This window comes from Lytechinus variegatus, chromosome 3 (genome assembly GCF_018143015.1).
Source record: "Lytechinus variegatus isolate NC3 chromosome 3, Lvar_3.0, whole genome shotgun sequence".
In the NCBI taxonomy this organism is placed as follows: domain Eukaryota; kingdom Metazoa; phylum Echinodermata; class Echinoidea; order Temnopleuroida; family Toxopneustidae; genus Lytechinus; species Lytechinus variegatus.
In genome coordinates this window covers 67,250,956-67,265,831 of record NC_054742.1, presented here as the reverse complement: position 1 = coordinate 67,265,831, position 14,876 = coordinate 67,250,956, and the positions used below count along the sequence as shown (strand labels likewise).

General features: G+C 38.0%; 2 protein-coding genes and 1 long non-coding RNA gene across 3 annotated transcripts; all 3 read right to left on the bottom strand.

The window, feature by feature from the left end:
* Positions 1-1,735: 1,735 nt before the first annotated feature.
* LOC121412128 (glycine-rich cell wall structural protein-like) lies at positions 1,736-3,053 on the bottom strand. Its single transcript, XM_041605034.1, has one exon. It carries the CDS (start codon positions 2,982-2,984, stop codon positions 1,740-1,742), a length of 1,245 nt encoding a protein of 414 aa, XP_041460968.1. The 5' UTR covers positions 2,985-3,053; the 3' UTR covers positions 1,736-1,739.
* Positions 3,054-8,893: 5,840 nt separating this feature from the next.
* Positions 8,894-9,501, bottom strand: LOC121412127 (vegetative cell wall protein gp1-like). Its single transcript, XM_041605033.1, has one exon. It carries the CDS (start codon positions 9,499-9,501, stop codon positions 9,001-9,003), a length of 501 nt encoding a protein of 166 aa, XP_041460967.1. The 3' UTR covers positions 8,894-9,000.
* Positions 9,502-13,034: 3,533 nt separating this feature from the next.
* On the bottom strand, positions 13,035-14,818 carry LOC121412274. The gene is made up of 3 exons (XR_005969588.1): positions 14,681-14,818; positions 13,729-13,896; positions 13,035-13,134 (listed from the first exon to the last, which is right to left on the bottom strand). It is a non-coding gene; the product is annotated as an uncharacterized LOC121412274 (long non-coding RNA).
* Between the last annotated feature and the right edge of the window lie 58 nt (positions 14,819-14,876).

Below are 14,876 nucleotides of genomic sequence, written 5' to 3'. Positions count from 1 at the left end.
AGCATGCAACAAAGAGTGACATTAATGTTATCACATTTTTACGATTATCCTGACCTTAGATATAATAGAAGCCACCGTGGACAAGCTTACTGATCAAGAGGATTAACTAGTTTTCGACAGGCCTGACATGGATTAATATTTTTTGAAAGATGCGATCTTGTTCACTTTGTTTTGTCCCTGCCCAATCTGCTCCTGCATGCTCTCTCTCCCTCCCTCACTCTATCTCTTACATGTCTCCCCATCTTGCCCTTTCTCTTAAAGGGATGGTCCGAGCTGAAAGTATTTATAGCTTAATAAATAGAGTAAAATTTACCAAGCAAATAAAAAAGTTATTGAATTTTAAAAATTTTGCAATATTTTGTGAAAACAGTCGTCATGAATATTCACTAGGTGGGCTGATGATGTCACATCTCCACTTATCTTTCGTATCTAATTATATTAAATTAGGTTTATTCACTTTTTTTCATCCAAGAACAAGATCACTTGTATTGACATTTGATTTAGTGCATTAGATATTGATTGCTGCAACTTATTTCATTATAAAGGAGACATATTATTCACACAAGTATGAAATAATAAATAAAATATAATTTTATACATAAGAAAACGGAAAGTGGGGATGTGACATCATCAGCCCACCTAATGAATTGAATTGAATGAATATTCATGACAACTGTTTTAAAAGAATACTGCTAAAATTTAAACTTCAATAACTTTATTATTTGTTATCCGATTTTGATGAAATTTTCGGCATGTTGCTCAGTGAATTGTACTCTATCTATTAAACTATAAATAATTTCAGCCCGAACAATCCCTTTAAATACACGCGCACACACTCACGCCCTCTCACACACTGTCCAATTTTCTTATGACTTCATTTTCCTTTCGAAATTCTCGAATGCGTTCACGTATTCATATGATTTCCATTACAACTTAATGTGAATAAGATTCTAAAGACAAATAAACTTTTCATATAACTCACTTTAATTTTCGAATAAAATAAAATAAATAAAGTACTTGCTTACAATAACTTTTATGACATCGGTATCATGTTTCGAGTAGGTACACCAGAGCTAATCGGACATGAATGCCAAATTGTCAATAAATAAAAAAAAATAAATAAATAAAGTGATAAATTAAAATGCACAATAATAGATAGTTAAATGAAAATGGATATGACGTTTTACAACAAATGGAACTAAATCAAATAACGTGCAGAACATAACGAATCAGACTTCCATCAAGTCATTGTTTAACTTATAAAGCCCCATAGGTACACGAATCACATATAAGGATTAATTGCAATTGGGTAAAGGGTTCAACCCAGAATGCATTATTATTCTCAGGTCTTCGATTATTTTTGTTAAGCGTATGTCGAATGATTAAATACCATAATTGATAATCGATACATAGGCTGTACGTACGGAAAATTGTACTATAACTTATATATATTGTTATGTCTGTGGTCTGTGTCTTATAATGTCTGTGGCAACATAAAGAAATTCATTTATGAAATCTCAATACACATTTCACATTCATGTTTCATTTGAAAAACTAACATCGTCAGAAGAAGATCAAAATTCAGAAATGTTAGTCTAACCCTTTTCTATTGTTTTATGAAAATATTGTAGGTAATGATAATATTTTAAAATGAAAAGAAATGGTGCATGCACCGAGATAAAAATCGATGAATCAGTAAGGAAACTTTTAATGTAGTGTTTATTGTATGTGTTAATAGCTCACTGACAGCCAGTACCACACCCACCACCTCCATTGCCATCTCCACCACCACCGCCATTACCGTTGCCTCCGTCACCATTTCCTCCAGCTCCAGGAGCGCTTTCCCCACCGGCTCCGTCTCCATCTCCACCAGCTCCACCACCATCACCTCCACCATTTCCACCTCCTGCAGCACTGCCGCCGCCTCCTCTACCTCCACCACCTCCTCCTCCAGCTCCGCCGCCGGCGCCGCCACCGTTACCTCCACCATTTCCACCTCCTGCAGCACTGCCGCCGCCTCCCCTACCTCCACCACCTCCTCCTCCTCCAGCTCCACCGCCGGCGCCTCCACCGTTGCCTCCACCATTTCCACCTCCTGCAGCACTGCCGCCGCCTCCCCTACCTCCACCACCTCCTCCTCCTCCAGCTCCACCGCCGGCGCCTCCACCGTTGCCTCCACCATTTCCACCTCCTGCAGCACTGCCGCCTCTTCCTCCACCACCGCCTCCTCCTCCTCCTCCACCACCACCTCCAGCTCCATCTCCATCTCCGCCATCTCCATCTCCTCCACCACCTCCTCCGCCGCCGCCACCACCTCCTCCTCCTCCTCCTCCTGCTGCATCGCCACCGTCTCCTCCACCACTACCGCCTCCATTTCCACTTCCACCACCAGCTGCAGGAACAGGGACGTAAATTGGTTTCTCGACGTAGTGTATCTTAGGTGCTTGAGGAACAGGAATAGGGACAGGGTAGGGTTCTGGTTTTGGTATGGGCACCGGATGGAGTTGAGGAACATGTACAGTACTGACTGTGTGTCCACCAGAAGGAGCGGGAGCGTGCCATGCACCGCCACCTGTTCCTCCTCCACCACCACCTCCTCCGCCACCACCAGCAGCGGCAGATCCACCGCCACCACCTCCACCTCCTCCGCCGCCTCCACCTCCACCACCACCCTTCCCGCTGTCTGAGGAACTACCTCCACCGCTTCCTCCTCCTCCTCCACCACCACCGCCTCCTCCTGCGCTTCCGCCTCCACCACCACCACCACCACCTCCTCCTCCGTATCCGTGGCCGTATCCATAACCACCACCGCCCCAATGCCCATAACCATGTCCGCCTCCTCCCATGCCACTTTTCCCGCCAGCACCCCCACCAGCTGTCCCGCATCCACCGCCACCACCATCTCCTCCTCCTCGTCTCCATCTCCTCCTCCAGCGGCTCCACCACCACCACCGGCACCACATCCACCACAGCCTCCGCCGCATCCACCGCAGCCTCCACCTCCACCACCTCCGCAACCTCCTCCGTCTCCTCCTCCACCGTCACCACCGCCATCTCCTCCACCTCCACCGCCACCACCTCCGCCTTCACCGCTATCTCTCCTTACCCTTCCTGTAAGCAAAGAAAATACAGACAATCGAATTTTTTTATTGACAATCATCCGTTTTACTTGATAAATATCGTATTGATCATTGAATTTGTTTTAAATGTGCGGATTACTTTCAAGAAGCTAACAAGTACGTCTACAGAACATGCAAGATGTGTACTGAGGGACAATTCCCTAGAAGGGTACTTACAGCCTGAAATATGTATGATTTGAACATATCACAAAATATTGCTCAACTTTCAAACATGAAATTCATAATTTCTTATCTTATTTTGATAAATTTTCATCATTTTCCGAGGTGGATTTCATTCCATTTATTTAGATATGATAATTTCCTCCCGGAGTTCCCCGTTAATAGGAATACAAATGAATAAATACAGACAAAATAAATAAATAACATAACATAAAATAATAAATATAATAAGTTCCTCCCGGAGTACCCCTTAAATAGGAATCCAAATGAATTTGTTCCATGGTTTACAACAATTCTACAAATACATGTTTCCGCTCTTTCTTAGAAAATTGAATATTTATTCAAATATCAATCTGTGGGCATCAACTTAAGGAATCTTTAAATAAAAAAACACAAACAAACACAAACCTGGTGCACATGTTGCCAACGTTGACACAAGCAACAAAATAGTCAAAGCAATCCAGATTCGATTCATGTCGAATCGTATATTCCCTGCGACTGGAAAGACTTCTGGGTTTCTCTCTGGCTACTTGACTTGCGCTTTATAATTTTCCTCTCTATCGCCTCTCTTGATGCTGTCTATGACTTGGTAGAAGGAGAACTGATGAGTCTCTACTGCCAAAGCATCATATTTATACTCTTCTTAAATCATAGACTGTTCATGTGTATCATTCTTGCACCAAATAAAGTTTCAATGTGTTTTTATTTTACTTGCGTGCCCTTAACGATAGCATCACGTGCTTCCTCAGAAATTTGCTAGCGACACTAACATTAAATCTTGCAAATTCGAAGAGATTTTCATCCAGAACAATACAAAGACTTTTTTGACAGAAACCTTGTGAATACGGACTTTATATCTGCAGACTGATAATTTTAAATCGTTTAACAAAAGGTGTGAGGATTAGTGTCCATAGCATTGACCATGCACTTGATGCTTCCGCATTGATAATGCATGTGTTTGCGCGTAAAGACCTTCTGCTAAACTGGAATAATTGATGTTTTGTCTCTCAGATTAACAATTTCTGCGTATGACCGAACGCAAATGAAATGTTCAAGGTCGAAAAACAAAGTTCATTAGCGAATAAGAGATTAATTTATTAATTTGCCACGTCTGGGGCGATCATAATTCAGCTTCCTGCATGTCCGGCCGATGATGCAGACAGCTGAGTTTAATCTTGTGGGTGGGACGAGTTTATTCATTAATCGGAAAGTATCATCTGTGACGAATGGGCTGATCCAGACGGAATTACACAGACTATTATGAAATTGAGAAGAATCGTGATGGTTCAAGGTAATTTCAAATACTGGATTGGAATTATTCAGAAGCATGAATAAACAGAAGTATGAATAATCAATCAATTAAGCATAGCTAGAACTTGCAGAAGCCATTGTATGCTACTTTTTCTATTTTTTTGCCGGGAATCGAACCCCGGACTTTCATGTTGTAGTTGGGTGCGTTGGACCACTTGGCCACCGCACCACGGCACATTTTTCGATCTAGTAATTTGTTAAATTTCAATGGAAAACCTTCAAATTTTATCGAGTAGTGATCTCCATCAATACATAATGACTAGTAGGGCGAATTAAAGAATATGTATTTTAATACGATATAAGTGTTTCTTTTATTTTTTACAAGGGCGTTTTTTCGTTTTTACATGGGATGTTTCCTTCTTATATTACAGATTTTTTTTGCTCTTGCGTTTTACTCCTTAATTCAGGACGTTCCTCTTTTATATTAAGGTTGTTTAACTCTAAATTAAGGACTTTTTCACTTATAATAAGGGTGCTTCTCTCTTTCATCAAGGACGTTTTTCCTTATAATATATGGTGTTTTTATCTTTCTGATTCAGGAGGTTTCTTCCTTATATCATTTTTATCTTATACTAAGGACGTTTTCCTCTTATTTTCAGGACGCTTTATTTTTATTTTAAGGACATTTATTCTGAATTTAAAGACGTTTTTATCTAATTTTAAGGATTTTTTGTTCTTTTAATAAGGGTTGTTTCTCTCTTGGATTAAGGACTTTTTTTCTCTTATATTAAGAACGTTTTCCTCTTATTTTAAGGACGTTTTATTATCATGTTAAGGATGTTTTACACTTTAATTAATTGATTGATTATAGACATTTTTCTCTTATATTAATGTCGTTTTATTCTTATATTAAGGACATGTCCTCTTATTTGAAGGATTTTTTGTTCTTATAATAAGGGTTATTTCTCTCTTTGACTATATTTTTCTCTTATATTAAGGACGTTTTTATCCTATTTTTCTCTTATTTTGAGGACGTTTTTTCTTATATTAAGGACGTTTTCCTCTTTAATTAATGACAATCTTTCCTTACATAAAGAACCTTTTCTCTTATTCTGAGGACGTTTTATTCTCAAATCAAGGACGTTTTTATACTATAATAAGGGGGTTTCTCTCTTTGATAAAGGACGTTTCTCTCTTATATTGAGGAAGTCTCTTTCCTATCTTAAGGATGTTTTTCTCTTATATCAAGGACGTTTTATTCTTATATTAAGGAGGTTTTTATCCTCCGTTTTACTCTTATGAGACGGACGTTTCTTCCTTATCTTAAGGATAATTTTCTCTTATATTAGAGACTTTTTCCTTTTATTCTACAGACCTTCTTCCCTATATTAAGGATATTTTTTTTCTCTTACATTAAGGACGTTTTATTCTCATATTATGGACGTTTTCCTATTTAATTAATGACATTCCTTCCTTTTAAAAAGAACGTTTTTCTTTTATTTTAAAGACGTTTTATTCTCATATTAAAGGTATTGTTTAACTTTGTCAGCAGCCGATTTAAAAAATTCTCAAACCAAGATGAAACATGTGTACAAGTGCATGTATAAGAACTAATAAACCCTGAAAACAACCATTATTGAGAATGAAAAGCTAAAACTACAAGGCAAACCCCGAATTTGTAAATAGGCGTCTTATAGACACCTAAATAGTACACATCAATGTATGGGATGAAATTAAGATGGTGTTTCCGGTCACTTTATATTTCAATTTTTGAAGCACTAAATAATTATTTGCGAACGCAATTTTTTCTAGGCTTCATTTTCGTAACATATCCCAGACACAGGTGACAAGTGTAACCTTCTAGCTCATATTTTTTGAAAGTCAAACCAATGTTAGCCAATTACTTAAGAACCATTTTCTCTTATTCTAAGAACGTTTTATTCTCAAATTAAGGACGTTTTAATATTATAATAAGGGGGTTTCTCTCTTTTGATAAAGGATGTTTCTCCCTTACATGTATCATTGAGGACGTTTCTTCCTCGTATTTTACGGATTTTTTGCTCTTAATAAGAGTTGGGTTTTTTTTCTTTAATTATGGACTTTTCTAAATCTTATTTTAAGGACGCGTCTTTCTTTTATTAAGGACGTTTTCCTCCTATTTTAAGGCCGTTTTATTCCCGAATTAAGGACGTTTTTATCTTACAATAAGGGTGTTTTTCGCTTTAATAAAGGACGTTTCTTCCCTATATTAAGGACGTTTTACCCATTATTATGTTTGTTTTTTCTTATTTTTTTGTTTCGTGGGAAATTCAGATATGTAAGTTCAATTCAGATTTGAAAGTTCGAGTTGATAGTCTACTATCTCATTACAATGTACATTCTTAATGTTATTACGTATATTACTGTGTCGAACAGTAATATACAAATGTATTGTGATCGTAATGTATAATGCACCGTTAGTATCATGTAATAATGTAAATTTAACCTGCCCGCTAACCTGATAGGTTGTCGGGCCCGGTTCTTGTTATTCTTGATCTCTATTAAACACATGATGTACTACTACATTAACATATAACAATATACAAATTGAGACTTTGCATTGCATTACATTCATTTTTTAAGGAGTCACACTGATTACTGTTATACTGTAGGGAGGTGAACATGAGAAATGGAACTTAACTGAAGGGGAGTGGCCAGAAATGCCCTCTTTTAGCCTATATTTTAAAGCATCATAAATCATGACTTGTAATCATAAATACCTGTTTATAGGTCTTCTCCGAAAATTACGATGTTTATCGAAGGCAATTAATGATTCAATCTGATTATTACTAATTGCTATTGTGGTCCATCCCAAATGATCGGACAAGCGGAAAACGGATTATGTTATATTAGGCCTATATCCTTTCATTCATTAAGTTCCTCTATCATGTCTGTCGAATGATGTGATTTAGCCGATTGAATAATCCTGTTCTTTGGCCAAATCCAATATAATGCAGATGACTTAATGCCTGGGTATGATCCGTCTAGTCTGGAATTGTATTGCATTATTTTGTATTATTATCTATAATTATAGATAAAGTTGAACTGCAAAGGAACACGTCAATTTTTTTTTACTTAAGATATATTCTCAGGATTTAGGATGTACCGAGATTTTGCATCAGGTATGCACTCGCTCGTTAATCTTTAATAAATATTGTTATGTGTTTCCTTTGTGCAGAGCTTATTTACGTGATCGCTGAGCCGATTCAGAATAAGAGTATATGTAATATTCCTGGATTACATTGTATGCTGGGATCTGGGTTGCAGATTTGCTTCTCACTTCTTGTCCGTTGTATAATTGCATGATTTTTGTTATGTTCTTTTTAATACTTTTAACTGATTGTGGAACGTATAAATAGAGGTCTGAGACTGGAGTGGACATCAGTCTCATTTCTCCAGCTGAACACCGAGTAACATCTACAGAGGCAAATAACAGCTGCCATTGAAAAAAATTGTTTTCTGATCACTAAGAAGCTTATGATTTATTGAAGAAACATAATATTTGAAGTACTTTTAGCTTGGCTTGGGCTTGGGAGGCAAAATGTCACGATCTTGGTTGACGCTTGCTGTTTTATTTCTGGTTGCAACGCTTGTAGTTGCTGCTCCAAGTAAGTAAAAACATGAAAGACTATTATGGAATCTTTTCAAATATAATCGACACAGTACATGAAATAATAACACTAACCGTTATAATAATTATTTTGATAAAGATTTGTAATGATCGAATTGCGATATATTATTGCAGATGGCTCATATATTGTCACAATGGCAACGCAATCATGGCAGTATTATCGCGTAAATTGCGTAAAGCTACGAAATGCCCATATCATAAATTGATCCAAAGCAGAAATCGTATTTAGCGTTTTATAACAAAAAATCATGCTTGTTATTTTACAGATTCATGTATTAAAATAAATAGATTAAGGTCTAAGTTTCAAATGAAATTGCTTTATACAGAAGATCGTGTTCGACGGAGTGGTGACTGCGGCGGTGGAGGATGTGGAGGATGCGGTGACGGAGGCTGTGGCGATGGTGGAGGTGGAGGGGATGGCGGTGGTAGCGGTGGTGGTGGAGATGGCGGAGATTGTGGAGGGGACGGAGGGTGCGATGGGGGTGATGGTGGTAATGGTGGTGGCAGTGGTGATGGCGATGGTGGCTGCGGTGGTGATGGTGGAGATGGCTGCGGGGATGGAGATAGCTCAGGCTCTGGCTCTAGTTCTGGAAGTGGTAGCGAGGAAGACTGTGGTGGTGGCGGCGGAGGTTGCGGTGGTGGTGGTGGTGGTGGTGGTGGTAATTATCAAGCTGCCCCTGCTCCTGAAATTGCTCCAGTTGCTGCTCCAGAGCTTTACCCTGTCCATGTTCCAGTTCCACAAGCACCAGAAATCCACTATGAAGTTGTCGAGAAGCCAATCTATGTAGAAGTACCAGTGGCAGCTGAACCAGACAGTGGAGATGAGGACACCGATGGAGGCGATGGTGGTGATGGCGGTGATGATGGTGCTGACGGTGGTGATGGTGCTGGCGGTGGTGACGATGGCGGTGATGGCGGTGATGACGGTGCTGACGGTGGTGACGGTGGTGATGGTGCTGGCGGTGGTGACGATGGCGGTGATGGTGCTGGAGCCGCTGAAGGTGGCACAAGTGGTGATGGTGATGCCGCTGGTGACGGTGGTGCTGGTGGTGGCGATGGAGACGCTGGTGCAGCTGAAGGCGGAGCTAGTGGGAATGGTGATGCCGGCGCCGATGGCGTTGCTGACGGCGGTGATGGAGGAGGTGCGGGTGGTGATAGCGGTACCGATGGTGGCCAGGGAGGTGCTGCTGGTGGTTGTGGTGGTCTTAAAGCCGGTGATCCCGCATGCATTGGTTCCAACGACGCATGTTGCCAGTGAATAGTTTGGTAAGTCTTTTCCATTTTAAGCAACAAGGTCCGGGGTTCAAGTCTCATAGCAGCCCTCGCGTCCTAATTTGGTGAGGGTTTATCTACACTTGCCACTATCCATCCATCCCATCCATGTGTAGTGCATGGGTACCCAGTATGAAAGGAAGCAATTTGTTTCTTCATGCGCAAGCGCCAGATTAAAAAAACAGTACTGACACCAGTAGTATGGATATTTCTAAATTCGAGAAGGTTTAAGTTCATGTTAATGGCAATCACGTAAACCCCGAGCTTCATTGCTTGGACTTATCGAGTAAGCTCAGACTCTATATTTTAATTGGAACGTATATAGAAAGCAGATATATGTACTCAATTTACAATAAAAATTCCCGTAAGACACAAGGTTTCATTTCAGTTAAATCGATTTGTTGCCTACTGTATGTTCATGGCAGGATACAAAAATGTCCATACACTTTTGCGCGTCATTGAAAAGCCCTGTTTTAGGCTTACGAGATGAATTATCGATAAATTGCCACAATAAATCAATCTTAGTTTATAGAATAAGAGTAATCAATTCAGTAATCAAAGTGTGATCATTTCAAGGAAATGATTAAAACTCGCAAGATATCCCAAATATTTTTCCGATAAGAACTGACGAAGTTTTGAGATGATGATTAATAACGTTTTATTTACCCAGGGTAGCCACTTCAGTTAGGAAACTGCTCTACTAGCGGGCCTTGGATAACATCTTAATGTGATTATTTCCCTTTTCCAATCTAAATGCTGAGCGCCTAGCAAGAAGGTAGAAGGTCCTGTTTTTATAAGTCTTTGGTAAGATTCGGCCGAGGATCGAACCCACGAACTCCCGTTCATGAGGCCGACGCTATATTAGTATCCCGAACGTAAGCGCTGATTCCAGGAATGGCATATAATTTCCCTGTGAACATGTTCTATGGTGTGTTAAAGTTTATATGATAAATAGAGGAAATATTGTAAAGAACTAAAACAAAAAGATTAAATTTATTTCACTTGAATTGACTTGATTCTGCTATTCAGACTTCTATTCTGTCACTGATTTTTTTTTCCCTACAGAATTCTACACTTCGGGATTGGAAGTGACCAAGCAGGCAACTCAACGATACAGATTATCTAGCTGATTGGTGTCTTGCTCTGAGATGGAAGAGATTTTTACTACAATCATTACGTTTGGATAATTTCATCATTATTCATTTTCCTTTTAGATAAATTTAAGAGTGTGTGATATCATGATAGTAATAGAATTCTAGATATCGAACTTTTCATAATCTACACTGTTTTCTGAATGAAGCAAGTGAAGACTTGAAAAAAAATTTATCACTAATTTAGAGATTATGTTTTATAACTATTACCCAAATGTCAACGTTTTAAATTGTCTGTTTTATTTATTTATATTTGTTGTGTTTCTTGTTTTCGTCTTAATTTATTGACATTGAATGTCTGCGTCCTGATAAGCATATATTCGTTGTATTTCTCTTTAATGTTTTCAGCTTAATTTATAACATTTCAAAGTATATCACTCATGCTATGTTTGACAACCATTTTGTCTATGATAAAAATGAATAAAATATTTTTTTTAAATATACATGATTTTGTTTTCACCATGTCATCAGTCGTTTTATCACATTTTCTGCTCCGTGTGGGGTGTGTGTGCATTTGTAAACGTTGTGTGCGTATTTGATACAGCATTTCAGTTGTTAAAGAGAGATAATGGGGAAAAGAAAAATAGAATTCTTTGGGGATTGATTAAAAAAATCAAGAATTGGATAAAAATAGCAAATGGTAAACCATTTGCATATGAACTTTAAAAACATATTTTGTAAAAACAATAATCATACATTATGTAGCTTTGCATTGAACATTTGTCTTCTCTCCTCTACACCCCACCCCCTCCTCTCTCTCTCTCCCTCTTTCTCCTTCTGTCTCTCCCCTTCTAAATAGGCTCTTTCAAGTCACTCTGTCTTGCTTTCTGAACTATATTCACTGATATTCTCTGCAAATGATTCAATGCTGACAAATTATCCTCTCTTCGGGCTGATCTATGTAACATGATTAATCCAATCATTTAAGTCCGCAAGATTGCTAAACTCATCGAGGCGGGGATTATGATGATAATCATCAGTCCATGTGAAAGAAAATGTTAATTAGATGAATGACTTTCACAACATTATTGTATACATACAACATGCATGAACTTCCGGCCCCCTCTCAATATTTCTTTTCAAGGCAATTTTTTTTCAAGCCAAAATAAATAACATACTGTTAGTGATCTCAATTCTAAAGCAGCTATAACTTTCTTATTGCTTGTCCGATTTCTTTCAAACTTTCGCCATTCTGTTTAATTTATTTTTCTTCTTCCCAACACAACATTTTATGGCCAAGGCTGGATTCCCCTTTAAATCGCCTTTTTTTCAACGACAATACAATAAAACTTGTCCATTAAAATTTGATCTTATTTCAAAGTATTACTCGACATTGTATTTTTCTCTAAAAGAGAAGTATAATATCCTGTGGTTGAAGGGTTGATGGGGAAACACTATGTTCTGATAGTGACAAATTTGAGATTTTTTGCATAAAACTTGTCATAACTTCACGTTTTTACTTACTAATTAGCACATTTCGCTTAGTCCCCAATATCACTTTCTTATCCCGAATATTTTCATCACTTTTGTTGTTCATATTTTTTTTTTTTACTTTTTGTCAATTTGATATTCCTTTCACTAAATTAATTGTAATATGAATCATGCTGGTGCCAGCTTTATACGCTATAGTCTTTGTTTACAACTGAAAGTTGATTTTTATATTTTTTTATTTAACATGCTGCATTCAGACCATTAAAGAAAAACTTGGGGCTGTTTTGTTTTATTTTGCACATCACATAAGATACCATATTCTCCTTTTATGTGAATATTTAATAGCGCAATCTCAACCACAAGTCACCAGCAAGAATGTTGTAAAGTGTTGTTTTAATAGTGTGCTCTCTTTTTCTATCCCTTCATGTTTTTGTCAAAATATTAAGCCATTAAATTTACCCGTGAGGACCGCTGAAAGCTTAAAGTGTGCACATCTCTAAACACTGTTTCTTAATTATTCTTGTAATTCCCCCTGAAGTTTCTTATACTTTTGATTGATTAATCAATTTCGACGAGCTTTATATTATTTTGAAGTGTATTATCTGGGATGTCTTTACGGAATTTAAGTGCATATTTACGTTTTGCTGATTTGTTGTGGCCTTTGGTCTTGTCCACATTAAATCTGATGCGGGGGTTCGTCAGGAGTCAGAATATATCAGAAACAAACATCTGTTTAAATTCACCCCCCCCCCCCCTCTCTTTCTCTACCTCTTTCTCTGTGTATATGTCTTTCTCTCTCTCTCTCTGTCTATCCTTTTCTCTCCTCATCCGCATAACCACTAACACATATTTCCAGAAAAAAAGCTAGAGAATCAAAAAATTCATTTTTTCCATACAAATATATTTTTCAAATAAGAAATAAGACAAATAAAGATTGTATATAAATAAATAATACAATAAAGTACCATATAAAAAATCCATGATTTCAAGTATCTGCTGCCATCAGCGTCCTCTTTCTTGATTCGGTATTATTTCTGGGGCGGTCGCATGAGCAGACTCCCTGTGAATAGAAGGAAATTATTTGGATAAAATGAGAGGTCTTTCAATCTTCGATTCGAATAGATTACTACATTCAGTAATCATTAAGTAGCATATTATGACAACTTTGAGCTTACTACGTGTTCACGTATCTCCTTAAATTTATCTGTGGTACATTTTAGCATCGTTCTGCTCTAATTAAATAATTCACGATTTGGAGGGAGCACAATCTTTCAAAATCGATTTCATTCGATTTTTACTTAACTTCTAATATCTCTCTTGGAAAACTGAATTTGTTATGGTATATTTGTTTCTAGAAAGCCAATGAGCATAATGTAGCCTATAGAATCAATAATGATCACATCATCAAATGCAGAATAATATATTTCATCATAAATTCACATTATAACGTACAATTTAAACGAAACTAGACCAAGTTTGCCAAATTAATGATTTACAGCAAGTTCACATTCATGAACTTTCCCATTTTAACTCATAATTCCATCAAAATTTTGATTCATTCACTGTATTTTTTCAGGTACAAGCTTGATATTATTTTCAGGATTGAATATTTGATTAAAAAATTTATTATCATTATAAAAAAAAATCAACATACCTGCACAGTTTCCATCGCTAGCATATTTGAGAGTTGTGTCTTTTTTCTTGCATGCCGAAGCCCTGAGCTCACACAGATTACCATAGGTGGTTCCATCAGACCCGCAGACGGCTTGGGTACGTGAGATAAAGGATGGACAGGAAGAGCAGCTTGAACCTAGAAGACCACCTAAAAAAAAAGAAACAAAAAAACATCAGAATAGGCGCAATTATTGTTGATACTGCCATGCCATGGCACTATACATCGCCATACCGAATAGTTTTCATTCAAAGTTGAATAATAAGATGAACAAAAATAGCCATTTATTTTACAGCGCATCTCGTTCCTCTCGGACAGTATACATAAGTCTCCTTATTGGGATGATTGGTGAACACACTAATCAGCATTAACAGAGCAATGAATAACGATGATCTGAGCTCTATCCAGAGGCACTGAGCTCTATCCAGAGACACTGTTTCGAATTCTGAAAATTAGGCCTGAAAAGGGGACATCAAAGCGGCACGTCCCCGTACCACATTATGTGAGCGCCCCCCCCCCCCCCCCTCCCGGGCCCACTGCTCCTTTTGGAGGCAATCAAGCGTTTTTACTAGACGAATTTGGCAGTGCTTTATATCGGGTCGATATTGGACTTCTGCACATGCTATACATTTTATGTAAAAGAATTCTGACGTACTGTCAAAAGATTTTCCTCAATACCTATAAGTAAGATTTTTTTTTTTTTTATAGAAAACAATGCATTAAATTGTGCAATGTTGCATTTTTTAGACATAATTGCAAGTAATTAGTTAGGGAAGGGTTGAAAAGTGTAATTTTTAATTCATATCTTTCTCCGGGGAGGGGGTCTATGACTATTAAAGGCATCATTTCAGGTGGGTGTCTCTGACAATGTGATGGAATACATGACGGGTGACAAAACCTACATGCTTGTTAAATTTATGATGAATAGGATTACCTTGTTGATCTCCAGGAGTTGGTGCTTCGTTAAGTCCGTCACAACCAACATCACCGCCGTCAGCACCACAAGCTCCCCCATCTCCTCCTCCGTCATCATCATCATCACCACCGTCATCATCACCCCCGTCATAATCATCTCCACCATCGCCATCATCCCCACCATCTCCATCGTCTCCTCCATCGCCATCATCACC